The sequence below is a fragment of the Salmo salar genome, chromosome 19 (assembly GCF_965601325.2).
Source record: "Salmo salar chromosome 19, fSalSal1, whole genome shotgun sequence".
NCBI lineage: Eukaryota > Metazoa > Chordata > Actinopteri > Salmoniformes > Salmonidae > Salmo > Salmo salar.
The window spans coordinates 9028452-9043806 of record NC_138309.1 but is presented as its reverse complement, the minus strand read 5'-3'; the positions used below and the strand labels follow the sequence as shown (position 1 = coordinate 9043806).

The 15355-nt window shown below is 44.0% G+C and overlaps 1 protein-coding gene across 3 annotated transcripts; it reads right to left on the bottom strand.

Annotated features, from left to right (window-relative positions):
• Nucleotides 1-370: 370 nt before the first annotated feature.
• On the bottom strand, nt 371-14424 carry ezh2 (enhancer of zeste 2 polycomb repressive complex 2 subunit). 3 transcript variants are annotated; one of them, XM_045702051.2, is made up of 20 exons: nt 14403-14424; nt 10386-10509; nt 10168-10296; nt 9889-10008; nt 6176-6296; nt 5887-6072; nt 5560-5665; nt 4875-5044; nt 4651-4748; nt 4328-4571; nt 4075-4241; nt 3856-3950; nt 3690-3730; nt 3411-3536; nt 3093-3271; nt 2912-3007; nt 2709-2790; nt 2540-2620; nt 2210-2294; nt 371-2030 (listed from the first exon to the last, which is right to left on the bottom strand). In XM_045702051.2, the coding sequence occupies exons 2-20, from the start codon at nt 10500-10502 to the stop codon at nt 1970-1972; spliced, it is 2304 nt and encodes a 767-aa protein (XP_045558007.1). In that variant the 5' UTR covers nt 10503-10509; nt 14403-14424; the 3' UTR covers nt 371-1969. The 3 variants fall into 3 exon arrangements, with proteins under 3 accessions (XP_045558007.1, XP_014012608.1, XP_014012609.1); XM_014157133.3 differs by lacking the exon at nt 14403-14424 and adding an exon at nt 13341-13710; XM_014157134.3 differs by lacking the exon at nt 14403-14424 and adding an exon at nt 13341-13710 and having other exon boundaries at nt 4881-5044.
• Between the last annotated feature and the right edge of the window lie 931 nt (nt 14425-15355).

Genomic DNA, 15355 nt, shown 5'->3' with positions numbered 1-15355 from the left:
GTGGTCTTGTCACTGGCTGGGTTGTTACTTACACCAAGATGTGGTGTGAATTTTCATTATAAACTGGGTGGTACGAGCTCTCAATGCTGATTGGCTGGCAGTCGTATACCACGGGTATGACAAAATTATTTTTACTGCTCTAATTACATTGGTAACCAGTTTATAATAGCAATGAGGCACGTCGTGGTATATGGCCTATGTACCACACCCCCTCGTGGCTTATTGCTTAATTATAGCACTGTATAGTCTATACCGCTCGTTTAAGGACTCTTTGAAAATAATTGTTTGTGCAAAATTACTCATTACTGAAGTGGTTTTAAAATGCAGATGAGAAGGCTTTGGTTGTCAGTGGTTCAAAAAAACAATTCAACACCTTCATTTTCTCTTTTATTCTGGATCACTTTGAACAATACTCCCTGTAAAGACAGTAAAAATCAGCACCTTGGAAATCAGACAGTAGTGGTCCCGGCTAGACAACTGGAGGAAACGTTACACAACATTCAATATATCATTTGTATAGAGCAGTTTCCATATGACAGAAGCACCATTGTTCTATGTAGTAGGCCTATATTTCTATGAACATTCTGTAATGTTCAATCCCACTGGACGCCAGCTGGCTCTACAACTCAGGAAGTATACATCCTAACAGATGGGTGAGATACTAGTCCTCAGGAGCTGCTGTATCTGCTGGTTTTCCAGTCAGACCGATTTTAGACCTGGTGTGAGCTGTGACATTGAATCAATGGATCTCCCAAGAACCAGAGTTCCCCACCCCTGTACTAACATGAGCAACAAACTACTTAAAACAAAGGAGAGGCTCCTGACTTCCATCTAAACACAACCGTCAGTCATCTAGATCTGTCTGTAGGTCTTTACAGAGCCCTCTCAGTTGCTGGTAAAAGTTGACAAAGTTACAGTTGTAAAAACAGGAGAAAATCGGAGCAGTTCGTCCCACTGCAGGTGAAGACGTGAACATTACTTAACATTATTCAAGGCTGGTTGTATTGGTTCAAGTCTGCAGTATTCACAAGCACCAGGCATCACTAGATTATAGTAGCAGTGAGGTCTTCCCGGGACTACAAACATGGAAGCGTTCGTCATCATGCATTAACCAGATTGAGGATACATCTTTATCAATAAATCAACACTTAAGGGCTCTAATCAAGTGACTATTCAGTGTTCTAACGACGAGATTCAAGGCACAGCAGAAGTGGATACCTGGGGGCGTTTACAAAACATCAAGGTTTAAAATGTGAGAAAACATCACACCGTCTTAGTTAGCACCATCTAGAATAGAGATTGTATCAAAGCATGCCTCAGGTGGTCAAAGGTCATCAAATGTTCAAAACTTGAAGAAATGAAAGACAGAATATAGTTTTAGGAATAAACCAGAAGTCAGAGGAAAAAACCCAAAACAGGTTGTGCTGCTGGTCAACATGCATCGTACAGTCACCTCATATCAGGCTATATAGTCTCAAAACAACATTCTGGCATTCAAGAGTGCGTCTGTGGGGTCTGAGACTAAGGTTTGGACACTGGCTAGGGGAGGGGGAAAAGTCAGTCACAGATGTTTTTAACCTGCATTTAGTCTAGCTGGTGGTCAGGGGCTAAGTAAAATGTTCAACAACCACTTGTTATGGTTGAGTCAATGTGTCCATGGATTTGGATCAAGTATAAAAAGCGTAACAGAGCTAAAGAGATCCCCGCAGTGGATTTATTAAACCTGTTTGTGTTTGTTAGCTGAAATTGGAGGAAAGACCATTCTAGTGACCATAGCAATGAGTCCTACATAACTCAGAACAGGAAGATTTGTTGGTAGAAAAACTATTGAAAGTGGGGGGGAAAAAAAGGTCAAAACTTCCCAGAATTCTTGAAGCATCCCAGGATTCCGACAATGAGCCGTTTGTGTTTCCTGAAGAGAAGAGTGCGTGCGTGTGTAAGGCCTTTGATCTAGAGGTAGAAAAGGGGATCATGGCATCTCTGATTCCCGCTCGATGCCGACGTACTTCAGAGCATCAGCTTGACTGTACCTGAGAGAGATAAGACAAGTTAGCTACAGATGTCAAATCAACCACAAAGTGTGTGAGTATGCGTATGTATAAGTGTGTCAATGAGACCAAACAGGGAGCAAGTTTTAGACACCCTCCTCACGGGTTATTCAGATTGAAATGTCTGCAGACAGGCTGGTTAGCAACCCTTATATACTGACCGGTAGTCAAAGAAGAGCTCTTCTCCAGTCTGGATGGTTCTCTTAGCGAAGATCCCTATCCTGTGGTCCCCATTCACCATCATCACTGCAGAGATAGGAGGAGAAAGACTGTTAGCACAACACAGAGGTCTTATCAGTGAAACTCTACATCAGAGTGTAACGTCTGTTGGTCCCATCTGCTGGTGTATTAGGTTATACACAACAGACTGGATCAGCTGACATACTATACATCTGGTGGTTTAAACAGTACCGTAGCACACCTAGGTCTGATCCTCTCTGGAAACAGTCACCCAAAATCAACTAATGAAAGGGATTATGGCATTGTCTGACCTTTTGCATAGCAGTTGGGGTGGACGGAATGGTTGGCGAAACGAATCTTGTTTCCTTTCCTAGTAGCATCCACTACAAAGTCTGGGGTGGAGAGAGAAAGAATTAGCTTTCCCTCCCACTTAGCTTATCAAAAACAGTATTTCAATACTTTTGTATGCGTGTGTGTTACCGTTGTTGAGGTTGAAGAGGAAGCTACACATGTACTTGTCGTAGACCTTTCCTCTGCGATCCGCCTCATCTTGGGAGATTATCTACAAGGAGGGGAGAGAAAAACAATCAACACAGAGAACAAAACAATTATTTTCCACAGGCTTGTACATTACACACAAGTCAAACACAAGCATCACCCTGAAAGACAGGGCCGAGTCTCACCTCCCCACAGTACTCAGAGATGAACTCATTCTTCTGAACTGGCTCTTTGATGAAGATGCCCCAGCCTGCTACGTCAGACGGAGCTAGGAGCAGGTGCTGAGAGGGGGGGGGGGGGGGGGAAACCACAAGAGTGAGCTACTGATATCAAGTGTGTGTGTGTGTGCGCGTGTGTGTGTGTTACCTTCTTGGCCCCCCTCTGTATGGAGCAGTTTTTACAGGACACGTTCTTGCTGTCCCAGTGTTCAGCGGCTCCGCAGGTCAGACACAGGTCAGGGTCACACTCTCTGACGGCCAGGTAACACGGACACTGTTTAGTGTTACACTGGGCCTTACACCTGCAGCCTGGGAAACGGTTCTGACCTACACACACACACACACCACACCCCCACACACACAGAGAGAGACCCCCCCCCCCCCCCCCGAGAGAGACGGTTCGAGAGTGTGGACTGGTTTGCACTGTAATTATGGATCCAAATAAAGTATTAAAACATTTCCTCACACTCTGAGCTGCACTGGCAGAACTTCTCACAGAAGTTCTGAGCAGTGACACAGGGACAGGAGGAGTCACAGGGCTGGCGGGGGTGGTCACATGGCTGGTAGTTATACACGTGGTTGGACGAACCATCTACAGGGGGAGGGGTCAAGCACAGGTCAGCGCTGTCACACAACAAAGATAAAAACGGATAAATTAATCACAATGATCAAAAGAACACATTCAATCACATTCTAAGATTGAGTGAGGCTGTAATGTCAGGAGAGTTCTAGAGACAATCGTCACCTTTCTTCAGTTGGATCTTCCTGCAGTGAGTGGCCCACAACCTAAAAAAGGAGATTGTGAGTAGTCTTTTCCATGGAAGCTGACAACCAGAGCTTCTGATTATGTCCTGCAGTCAAGCCCATTACTGCACCCTAAAGTAGTCTGTCCATATTTGGGCATGGCGTACCTGTGTTTCCTCTTCTTCTTGCGAGGGGGCGTGTCTTCGTCCTCAGCCGGAGCGCGAGCGATGATACTAGACTCCTTCACTCTGAACTCATATACCTAGAGACACACCCATTACCAGACAATATACAAAATGTCTTTCCATAAAACCTGCCAAGGAAAGAGTTAGTCATGGGAGAGAAAGCTAGAGAAATGCATAGGTGCTGTGGTGATAGAAACAGACCTGTCTGCAGGTCTTGGTTCCTATGAGCCGTGCTATAGCGCAGTAGTTGTCGTAGTAGGTTCCGATGAGAACCCTAAAGAGTGACGCTTCGGCTCCGCTCCAATCAACAACCTGAGGATCACACGTCAGCTTCAACTTCACTGGAGTCTGGCACCGTGAGTTACCCTCTGGATTACACAAAAGGCAATGGTTAGTCTGTGGGTGCGTGCATAGGACTGGGTATGGTGTTTGGCTGGCGCACGTGTGTATGTACCTGAACTGCTGGTGGTCTCGTCCTTCTTGTCGTCATCATCATCATCATCATCCTCTTCTTTGTCGTTATCGTCGTCTTTCCCCTCCTGCTCGCTGTCCGTGTCTTTGGTATCCGTGGAGACTGTTGGTGTACTGGGCCGGCTGTTGCCGCTGGGTCGTCCCCGGCGACGACTCACTGGGCGTTTGGAAGGGGTCTTGGACCTCTCGGGTGCCATGCCGTCAGGATACTCCCTCACCAAACCATCCTAGACAACCACCAAAGAACAACAGTCAGAACTGAAGGTGTCTGAGTGTGTGTCTGAGTGTACGTCTGAGTGTACTTGCCTGCACCAGGTACATGTAGCACTCGTCACCACAGGGTTTACTGTCCACCAGATTCTCCATGTTCTTACGCTTATAGGTGTTAGGAGTCGCATGGAAGGCTGGAGAGAAAGAGAGAGACGAGAGAGATGAGTGGTCATAGTGAAGTCAGAGTGTTGGTGCAGAACAGTCCAAATGTGGTGAGAGTGTGTGTGTGTGTGTGTGTGTGTGTGTGTGTGTGTCCGTACACTCACGGTGCAGGAAGCAGTCGTATTTGAAGCAGCGTCGGCAGAAGAGTGTGTGGAAGGAGTGTAGACTCTGTTCCCTCTGAACGGAGCGAGCGTTGGGGCCGTCCATGTTAGGAGTACACTCTGGAGGCAACGCACCGGGCAACTGGGGCTCTGTCAGCTCCTTGTACCTGATCACTCACACACACCATTAGATCTGAGGCAGGACGGGAATATGCACTACTGACACAATAACCGTATTATCGTGTAACCAACAATTATGGACAATAACTGAGCTAAAAGAAAGATTGTCATAATTTTCAGATTCATTTTATGGGGGGAATTCAACTATATTTTCAAGTAGATATAGTTTACCCAATAGCAGTATTTCTTTTTTTACATCAAGAGGGTAAAGTTGGTAATGGTTTAACGACCAGAACGGCACAGTTGAGAGAAGGTTCATTTCCAAAACCTCCAAACATTAGTTTGAGAGACAGGGTGCCAACAAAGCTGTGTTGTATTCATTAGGTATGATAAACCTCATTTGCAAATATGCATTATGTACAGTACAAGCTCAGAAATAAAAATCACAATCATTAAAATAACTGTGGCCATTTGCATGACAATTAATATACTCCAAACTCCATCGTCACAGCCCTAATACCCACACACTTTATATGAAACACACACACAGGGGGGTAGTTACTTTTCTCGAAGTTCCTCTGTTGAGCCCTTATCAGGGAACATTGAGGAGATGGCTTCAAAGATCTTATCAGACGGAAACTTCTTAGAGCTGTCACTGCTGCCTTGGCCTGCGAGCAGAGGACAAAGGGGTTACACACACAATTTCTACCAACAGTCACTGCGTCAGCCCACACAGAAGAGCGTAAGGAGAGATAAAGATCTGAAAGGTCTAGGACCTAGGGAAGGGAACTAGGGGAGAGATCTGAGAGAGAAAGGTTTAAGGGAATGGTTTTGGGATAGGGCCCATCTCTATTCTCGGTTGGATGATAGCAGTGGCCGTCTGTCTTACTGTCAGTGTTGATCAGGGGTTCCTTTCGGGGGTCCTCGGCCAGGTGGTCCTTCCCCTCACAGAGCTCCATCTTCTCAAGCTTAAACTCCTGCTCTTCTTCATCATCATCCTCATCATCGTTGTCACTGTACTGGGTCAGGGCACCCACCAGCTCCACAAAGATCTCATCGTTGATGAAGCCGCACTCTGGAAACACACAGTCATTTAACATGAATACACACCACACATCCAAAAACACAAGATTTGATAATATCAAATATTTGTGTGCGCACGCACGTGCATGTCTTACCCCTGTCTCCGTGAACTTTGCCATCGTAGTTCTTGATGAGTTCTTCTATGAAGGTTCCGTCTTGATCCAGAATCTCGTCTCCCATGTAGGGGATGTTGTGGAGAACCGTTTCGTCTTCTACCTACAAGGCAGACCAGGTGTGTCAGGACAACTCCATTATAGTCTGTGACGTCACTATCATCAAGTCGGAACTAGACTACGGGATCGGGTTGGATAACTGCGGTTCTAGTGCACGTGTCAGAACAAGCTTAGTATTGTGCGTGTTTACCATGAAGTTCAGCTGTAGCAGTGTGTGTGTGTGTGTTTACCATGAAGTTCAGCTGTAGCAGTGTGTGTGTGTTTACCATGAAGTTCAGCTGTAGCAGTGTGTGTGTGTTTACCATGAAGTTCAGCTGTAGCAGTGTGTGTGTTTACCATGAAGTTCAGCTGTAGCAGTGTGTGTGTTTACCATGAAGTTCAGCTGTAGCAGTGTGTGTGTTTACCATGAAGTTCAGCTGTAGCAGTGTGTGTGTGTGTGTTTACCATGAAGTTCAGCTGTAGCAGTGTGTGTGTGTGTTTACCATGAAGTTCAGCTGTAGCAGTGTGTGTGTGTGTTTACCATGAAGTTCAGCTGTAGCAGTGTGTGTGTGTGTGTTTACCATGAAGTTCAGCTGTAGCAGTGTGTGTGTGTGTGCGCGTTTACCATGAAGTTCAGCTGTAGCAGTGTGTGTGTTTACCATGAAGTTCAGCTGTAGCAGTGTGTGTGTGTGTGTTTACCATGAAGTTCAGCTGTAGCAGTGTGTGTGTGTGTGTTTACCATGAAGTTCAGCTGTAGCAGTGTGTGTGTGTGTGTGTGTGTGTTTACCATGAAGTTCAGCTGTAGCAGTGTGTGTGTGTGTGTTTACCATGAAGTTCAGCTGTAGCAGTGTGTGTGTGTGTGTTTACCATGAAGTTCAGCTGTAGCAGTGTGTGTGTGTGTGTTTACCATGAAGTTCAGCTGTAGCAGTGTGGTGTGTTTACCATGAAGTTCAGCTGTAGCAGTGTGTGTGTGTTTACCATGAAGTTCAGCTGTAGCAGTGTGTGTGTGTGTGTTTACCATGAAGTTCAGCTGTAGCAGTGTGTGTGTGTGTGTGTGTTTACCATGAAGTTCAGCTGTAGCAGTGTGTGTGTGTGTGTTTACCATGAAGTTCAGCTGTAGCAGTGTGTGTGTGTGTGTGTGTTTACCATGAAGTTCAGCTGTAGCAGTGTGTGTGTGTGTTTACCATGAAGTTCAGCTGTAGCAGTGTGTGTGTGTGTTTACCATGAAGTTCAGCTGTAGCAGTGTGTGTGTGTGTGTTTACCATGAAGTTCAGCTGTAGCAGTGTGTGTGTGCGCGTTTACCATGAAGTTCAGCTGTAGCAGTGTGTGTGTTTACCATGAAGTTCAGCTGTAGCAGTGTGTGTGTGTGTGTTTACCATGAAGTTCAGCTGTAGCAGTGTGTGTGTGTGTGTTTACCATGAAGTTCAGCTGTAGCAGTGTGTGTGTGTGTGTGTGTGTTTACCATGAAGTTCAGCTGTAGCAGTGTGTGTGTGTTTACCATGAAGTTCAGCTGTAGCAGTGTGTGTGTGTGTGTGTGTGTTTACCATGAAGTTCAGCTGTAGCAGTGTGTGTGTGTGTTTACCATGAAGTTCAGCTGTAGCAGTGTGTGTGTGTTTACCATGAAGTTCAGCTGTAGCAGTGTGTGTGTGTTTACCATGAAGTTCAGCTGTAGCAGTGTGTGTGTGTTTACCATGAAGTTCAGCTGTAGCAGTGTGTGTGTGTGTGTTTACCATGAAGTTCAGCTGTAGCAGTGTGTGTGTGTTTACCATGAAGTTCAGCTGTAGCAGTGTGTGTGTGTGTGTGTGTGTTTACCATGAAGTTCAGCTGTAGCAGTGTGTGTGTGTGTTACCATGAAGTTCAGCTGTAGCAGTGTGTGTGTGTTTACCATGAAGTTCAGCTGTAGCAGTGTGTGTGTGTTTACCATGAAGTTCAGCTGTAGCAGTGTGTGTGTGTGTGTTTACCATGAAGTTCAGCTGTAGCAGTGTGTGTGTTTACCATGAAGTTCAGCTGTAGCAGTGTGTGTGTGTTTACCATGAAGTTCAGCTGTAGCAGTGTGTGTGTGTTTACCATGAAGTTCAGCTGTAGCAGTGTGTGTGTGTTTACCATGAAGTTCAGCTGTAGCAGTGTGTGTGTGTTTACCATGAAGTTCAGCTGTAGCAGTGTGTGTGTGTGTTTACCATGAAGTTCAGCTGTAGCAGTGTGTGTGTGTGTGTTTACCATGAAGTTCAGCTGTAGCAGTGTGTGTGTGTGTGTGTGTTTACCATGAAGTTCAGCTGTAGCAGTGTGTGTGTGTGTGTTTACCATGAAGTTCAGCTGTAGCAGTGTGTGTGTGTGTGTGTGTGTGTGTGTGTGTGTGTGTGTGTGTGTGTGTGTGTTTACCATGAAGTTCAGCTGTAGCAGTGTGTGTGTGTGTGTGTGTTTACCATGAAGTTCAGCTGTAGCAGTGTGTGTGTGTGTGTGTGTGTGTACCATGAAGTTCAGCTGTAGCAGTGTGTGTGTGTGTGTGTGTTTACCATGAAGTTCAGCTGTAGCAGTGTGTGTGTGTGTGTGTGTTTACCATGAAGTTCAGCTGTAGCAGTGTGTGTGTGTGTGTGTGTGTGTGTGTGTGTGTGTGTGTGTGTGTGTGTGTGTGTGTGTGTGTGTACCATGAAGTTCAGCTGTAGCAGTGTGTGTGTGTGTGTTTACCATGAAGTTCAGCTGTAGCAGTGTGTGTGTGTGTGTGTACCATGAAGTTCAGCTGTAGCAGTGTGTGTGTGTGTGTTTACCATGAAGTTCAGCTGTAGCAGTGTGTGTGTGTGTGTGTACCATGAAGTTCAGCTGTAGCAGTGTGTGTGTGTGTGTGTACCATGAAGTTCAGCTGTAGCAGTGTGTGTGTGTTTACCATGAAGTTCAGCTGTAGCAGTGTGTGTGTGTGTGTGTTTACCATGAAGTTCAGCTGTAGCAGTGTGTGTGTTTACCATGAAGTTCAGCTGTAGCAGTGTGTGTGTGTGTTTACCATGAAGTTCAGCTGTAGCAGTGTGTGTGTGTTTACCATGAAGTTCAGCTGTAGCAGTGTGTGTGTGTTTACCATGAAGTTCAGCTGTAGCAGTGTGTGTGTGTTTACCATGAAGTTCAGCTGTAGCAGTGTGTGTGTGTGTGCGCGTTTACCATGAAGTTCAGCTGTAGCAGTGTGTGTGTGTGTGTGTGTGTTTACCATGAAGTTCAGCTGTAGCAGTGTGTGTGTGTGTTTACCATGAAGTTCAGCTGTAGCAGTGTGTGTGTGTGTGTGTGTGTTTACCATGAAGTTCAGCTGTAGCAGTGTGTGTGTGTGTTTACCATGAAGTTCAGCTGTAGCAGTGTGTGTGTGCGTGTTTACCATGAAGTTCAGCTGTAGCAGTGTGTGTGTGTGTGTTTACCATGAAGTTCAGCTGTAGCAGTGTGTGTGTGTTTACCATGAAGTTCAGCTGTAGCAGTGTGTGTGTGTTTACCATGAAGTTCAGCTGTAGCAGTGTGTGTGTGTTTACCATGAAGTTCAGCTGTAGCAGTGTGTGTGCGCGTTTACCATGAAGTTCAGCTGTAGCAGTGTGTGTGTGTACCATGAAGTTCTGCTGTAGCAGTGTGTGTGTGTGTGTGTGTGTGTGTGTGTGTGTGTGGTGTGTGTGTGTGTGTGTGTTTACCATGAAGTTCTGCTGTAGCGGGGACCAGGAGTACATGACAGGGACAGAGGCTACAGCGTTGAGCGTCTTCAGAGGTATCACCTGTTTGGAGAACTCAGAGAAACCACTGTCCACCGTACACTGTAGGAGACAAGACCACACACACTAGAAGACTCAGACAAGCCTTCACTGGAAAGAGAAGTGTAAAAAGTCCTAAATGGTGAAGAACAGTAAACTGGTAACATAGATATTCAATATCTCTGGATAGGTGTGTGTTGTGTGTGTGAAACACGCGCTGACCTCTCTGGTCCCTCGTAAGGAGCTAACAGATGTCATGATGTGAACGGGCTGGATCCTTCTTGTCTTCCACTCAGCGTTCAGGATGTCTGTCCGCTCCAAGATCCTCTGACGGTTAGAGTTAAACATACTCTGGGAGAGAGAGACACTGTCAGAAACCTGTGTGTGTGTGTGTATCAGAGAGAGAGAGTGAGATATAATGTTTGTTTGCGTATATGTACCTTGACCTCATCAGCCCGTCTGAAGCGTTTGAGTTGGCGTAGCCTCATGTACTCAGACTTCACCCTTCTCCTCCAACATACTGGTCCCTTCTCAGACCGCTTCCCTGTCAGCACCATGATCAACCTGGAACACACACAGCTTTGGAACCAAGCACAGTACAAGAGTAAAAGGCAAAGAGCTATGGTTCTGGACTAACGGCTAAGAGTTGACATGAAAACACACAACTGAGCTTTGGACCCCATAGCTGGTCATTGAACATGTTGATAAGGGCGCGCCCACAGTCTTTTCAGAGTCAACGGCTGTTTCAGTTTCTATTCCCACCTCTACTCCCTTTCTACAGCTGCACTGAGACAGTCATGCCAGGCCAGTTCATAGTCATGCAAATAAGGGGAAACCCCCCCCAAACTCATTTCTGGTTGCATGTTTCAAACTCATTGTCCATTTACTTGGGGTAAAACATAAATCACAAATCAGTCTTTGCTGGCTTCCATTACACATGCTCAGTCCCAACTAAACACAGTATTGAAGCCTCCATAATAACATCCGCGTCTCTCTGCTCGATAAGGCCTGGAGAAACGGATGCTGGAGAGGGCCCTAGTTCGAAGTCATTGGCAACAGAAATCAAATTAGAGTTGTGCGTCTGCTACGTGACTGCTGTCTAGAATAGGATGAACTTTAATGTCCCAAAGGGGAAATTGTCTTACCAACACAGTACTGCTGTATACAAAATAGACACTGTACATTACACACTCTGGTTTTTTTCTGCATAGTGTTTTTTCCAGCCTCTTATGTCCAAACAGTACAATTATCTATTTTATAATTTGGGGGATGGGAAAAAAATTCTGTGTAAAATTAAAATGACTAAAACCAGATATAAAGTACATAGAAAAGATAATGGGCTAATATATTTTTTAGAAGATAATCTTTGAGAACTAACAAATCACCAAAATAAACACTAGTCAGTCAAATTCCAAAAATTCTGCATTCAGGAGTATTTGTCATGGCATGGGGCACCCATTGATTTGTTACAATGATTGAGTCACTCAGATAGCATAAGCCATGGTGAAATGAAGGACATCAGCTTTAAAACGGCAACATGTTATCTCAGCCCCATGGCACAAAATTAGCTTTAAACTGCACATTTTTCTCTTAGCCTCATGGCAAAATGTGTAGAATTGCAGGACATGAGCTTTAAAAGAGCTACATTTTGTCACTGCAGCCAACAGGAGGGCCTCTAACATTTTAGGTCAGTGACTGCATCATTGGCCAAGCCCATGGCCCCACCCCCAAAGCCCCTTTTTCACCCAGGAAAACCCTGAAGACTAAACATAATAAATACATTGCATTGTCTGTGATTGGTCAAAACAACTTACTGATCACATACTGCTAGAAAGAACACTGCCTATAGCTCTGGCTAGAGGAACTAGAATGTATTATTTTCTTAATCTGTCCTGCTTGGGTGGGTCTAACTCAATGGAACCCCTTCCTTGAGGAAATACAGTATCCAGTGCTGCCATAAATATATGTTATCTTATCACACCAGTCACCACACTGGATGCTCATGTTTAGGGCTTCACCACGCATAGAGGAAAGGAGGATGACTTACTGTAGAATTACACATCACTGAAAATTATTTGTCAAATCTTTGTGTTCAACAGTTCAATACAAACATGTTCATATGGTAGACTGAAGGGCTCAATACTCAAAGATGGAGGGGACAATTAACAATCTTATAATTAAACGGTAATAGAGAGCAATAGTAATGGCATCTCTTTTTGTAGGCACTAACTCCTCCATGGTTCGTTGACCAAAGTCTTTCAGCTATTTTTTTTTAAACAAGGTTTTTGGATAAACGCCCAAAATAAGGCCTGTGTCTGTGGTAAACACAGGTTAGGAGATCTTATACGTTTTGTTCTATGAGACAATCTTCATCAGCTAACATCACTTTGCGAATTTTGAAGCATTTATGTAATACTTAAAAAATATAACGCAAATACAGACTTCATAAAGGTAACTGATTGATATTACCATTATATAACAAAACGTATTAGATCTCATAAGCCTGTGTTAACGTCAGACCTTATTATCGGCGTTTATTCAAAAAACCCTATTCATTCCCCATAGAAATGTCTAAACGAACCAGAGGTAAATCATTTCCGGTTTTTAGGACTACAAGCTGGCGAGTTCTATTCTGTACTAGACTAGTGCCATATTACTGGTATGTAGTGGCAAGTGGCTGAATAGCGCCCCTATTGGAAATGTGAAGAACAAGTATATCAGAGTCGGGAAGGCTTTCACCTTTCGCTCTCAACTGCCTCGAGTGACACACATTGGAACCTAATTCTGATCACTCCACTTTGATGTCATTGCCGTCGCCAAATCGATTGTTGTCATGTCAAATGTGACAATTTTTTTGATATAATTGTTGCGAACACTCGCTAGCGGTTCTCGAGGTAGCTAGTATCATGCACATTCCCCAATTCAGATGTTAGCTAGCTAAAATGTCAATTTCAAATCATCCTGCCAAATAATTCGATTTAGCTAGCTAACTAATGCTAAAAGGATTAATGACACCGCTACACAGTTCAATAAAGTTCAATATTGGGAGTCAACGTGTAAACTTGGTACGATTTGAAGTGAAAGGAAAACCCTTCCGCGCCTCCACCGCAGACAAACACTCCAGTTAATTTGCAAAGTGAAGTAACGCTACACAACTGTCATCTTGCCACATTCATTGGCTGGCTAACTTATTGGCATAATTTACATAGATAACTGCCAGATCAAACAAGTGAATAAATGTGTCAACTCTAACATTAACCTTCCATACCTAGCTAACCTGTTAGCTAGCAAGCTAACCAGCGACCAAGACAGAGATGGCTAGCTAACGTTACATATGTAGCTATTTATTTATTTTTTCAGAGGAAAGAATTGTACATTTTGACAGCATTTCCTACCTGCAGAGGGGGGTCAGTCCTCATTCAATGAAGTGACTCGGGATCTATCCGACACGCCAAGCGAGAATCTTTCGTTGATCGGGATTGGATTACTAACGTTACTATGTTTTGTTGGCTAGCTCGTTAGCAGCGAGAGAAAGGGGGAGTCAATTCACCTCGCGCGTCCTCTAGCTAGCTAGCGAACAACACCGGCTCGCTACGCTTCTTTCTGATATGTATTTCCCAATGGAAATAACGTCTTGTAAAATATACTGTTTTACTGAACAGTTTCTAAATTTCTATATTTCCGCCTCAGCAACTATTCAAACGTCTCTCTCCGTCTCTTTCACTCACATTCGCCGCCCACTCGGGCCACTGCAGCTTCAACGAGCGCCAAACATATGGGCCAATCACCGCGGCCGATATTCAAGATTCTCACTACTGTGCATTGCGATGGGTCGGATTGTATCAGGGAGCTGGCCAATGATAGGCCGCGCTACAACGGGGCCCTGGAATGGGGGACATGTGGAGAAGTTTCCTTTGTTCTCTTGGTTATCAACGACACAAATGCCTAGCAAAGATGTAGATGCGAGGTGTTTACTCTATTAGCTGGTGCCACATGTATGTGCAACTATTTACAATTACGACTCCTCGTCATGGTAATACCATATTAAATAATCCATGAGCAAATGTGTCATGTACAATTTCAGTAGATATGAGTAAATATTGGTAACAAAACCGTTATATACAAATCATAAAGCAATGTACTAAACGGTGGATGTGTTTTATATTGTAGAAAGCAGTGTATAATGTAAATATCTGCTTTATTTGTATTCTGGTCATGGCATGTAAACCTTGTTATGGTCGGATATAGTCTCAACAGTCTAAAGTCGCTTCCTCTCATCACCTTTTCTCTATATGCACTGAATAATTGCTTACTCATTGCGTTAGCTCTCCTCTTTCTCAAAACTCATTGAAGGAGATGGTGGCTCTCATCTAATGGGTTTTGGGAAGGAGAGAGGACGCGAGGAGTAAGCAATTATTCTCCCTAGCTCTTTGCTGAGTATTCAATTGACATCTTACCCATGACAGTAAAATCTAATTCTTGGTTCATCCTCTTGTACATACTTTACAGCTAGGCTGAGTTTACTGACTTGTAATCATGTACGGAGGTCGACAAGGAGAGGGAGCCACTTTAGATTATTGAGAGGGAGTCATACTCTCGGCTAGGGTTATCCAGTTTACTAAGTCCCGCCCTTCTCATACGCTCATTGGTAGATGGCACGGGAGACGAATCGGCCTCGCTCATACAGTAATAGCAAAGATTTTTATAACTAAAACAAGATTGACCAAAACCCGTCGTTTGAAATGGGAACGAATGAGTCATAGTGGGCAGAACTAGCAAGGAGGTGGGCAGAGCCAAGCACGAGCTAGCGAGATTCTATTGGCGCGTTCTAGCACATATTTGCATATTTCCGTTAGGGAACGCCTAGTTTGTGAAGTGCATGTGTGCATTTTTTATTTATTTAACCTTTATTCAACTGTGAAGTGCGCCTGTGCATTAACTAAATTCGCCTTTGCACTCCTAAACAATGCACTTTTTAAAAAACTTTAGCAAAGGGTAAAGTCTACACAATTTTGTCCACTCTGTTCATAGCATATTTTAGTTTTGGGAACAGAACTGTATTGCATTTTTATTGAGATCAATTGTTTCATCGATAAGAAAATAAGTAGAAAATCTGCCAAAATCCATCTCATTCCATCTTCTCCCACTGCCAGCCGTGTAAAGTTCTTAAGTAAAAAATTGTTTAAAGTACCACTTAAGTAGTTTTTGGGGTGTCTGTACTTTACTATTTATATTTGTCTCTGCTTTTACATTTTATTTTATTTATTTCACCTTTATTTAACCAGGTAGGCTAGTTCTCATTTGCAACTGCGACCTGGCCAAGATAAAGCATAGCAATTCGACACATACAACAACACAGAGTTACACATGGAATAAACAAAACATACAGTCAATAATACAGTAGAACAAA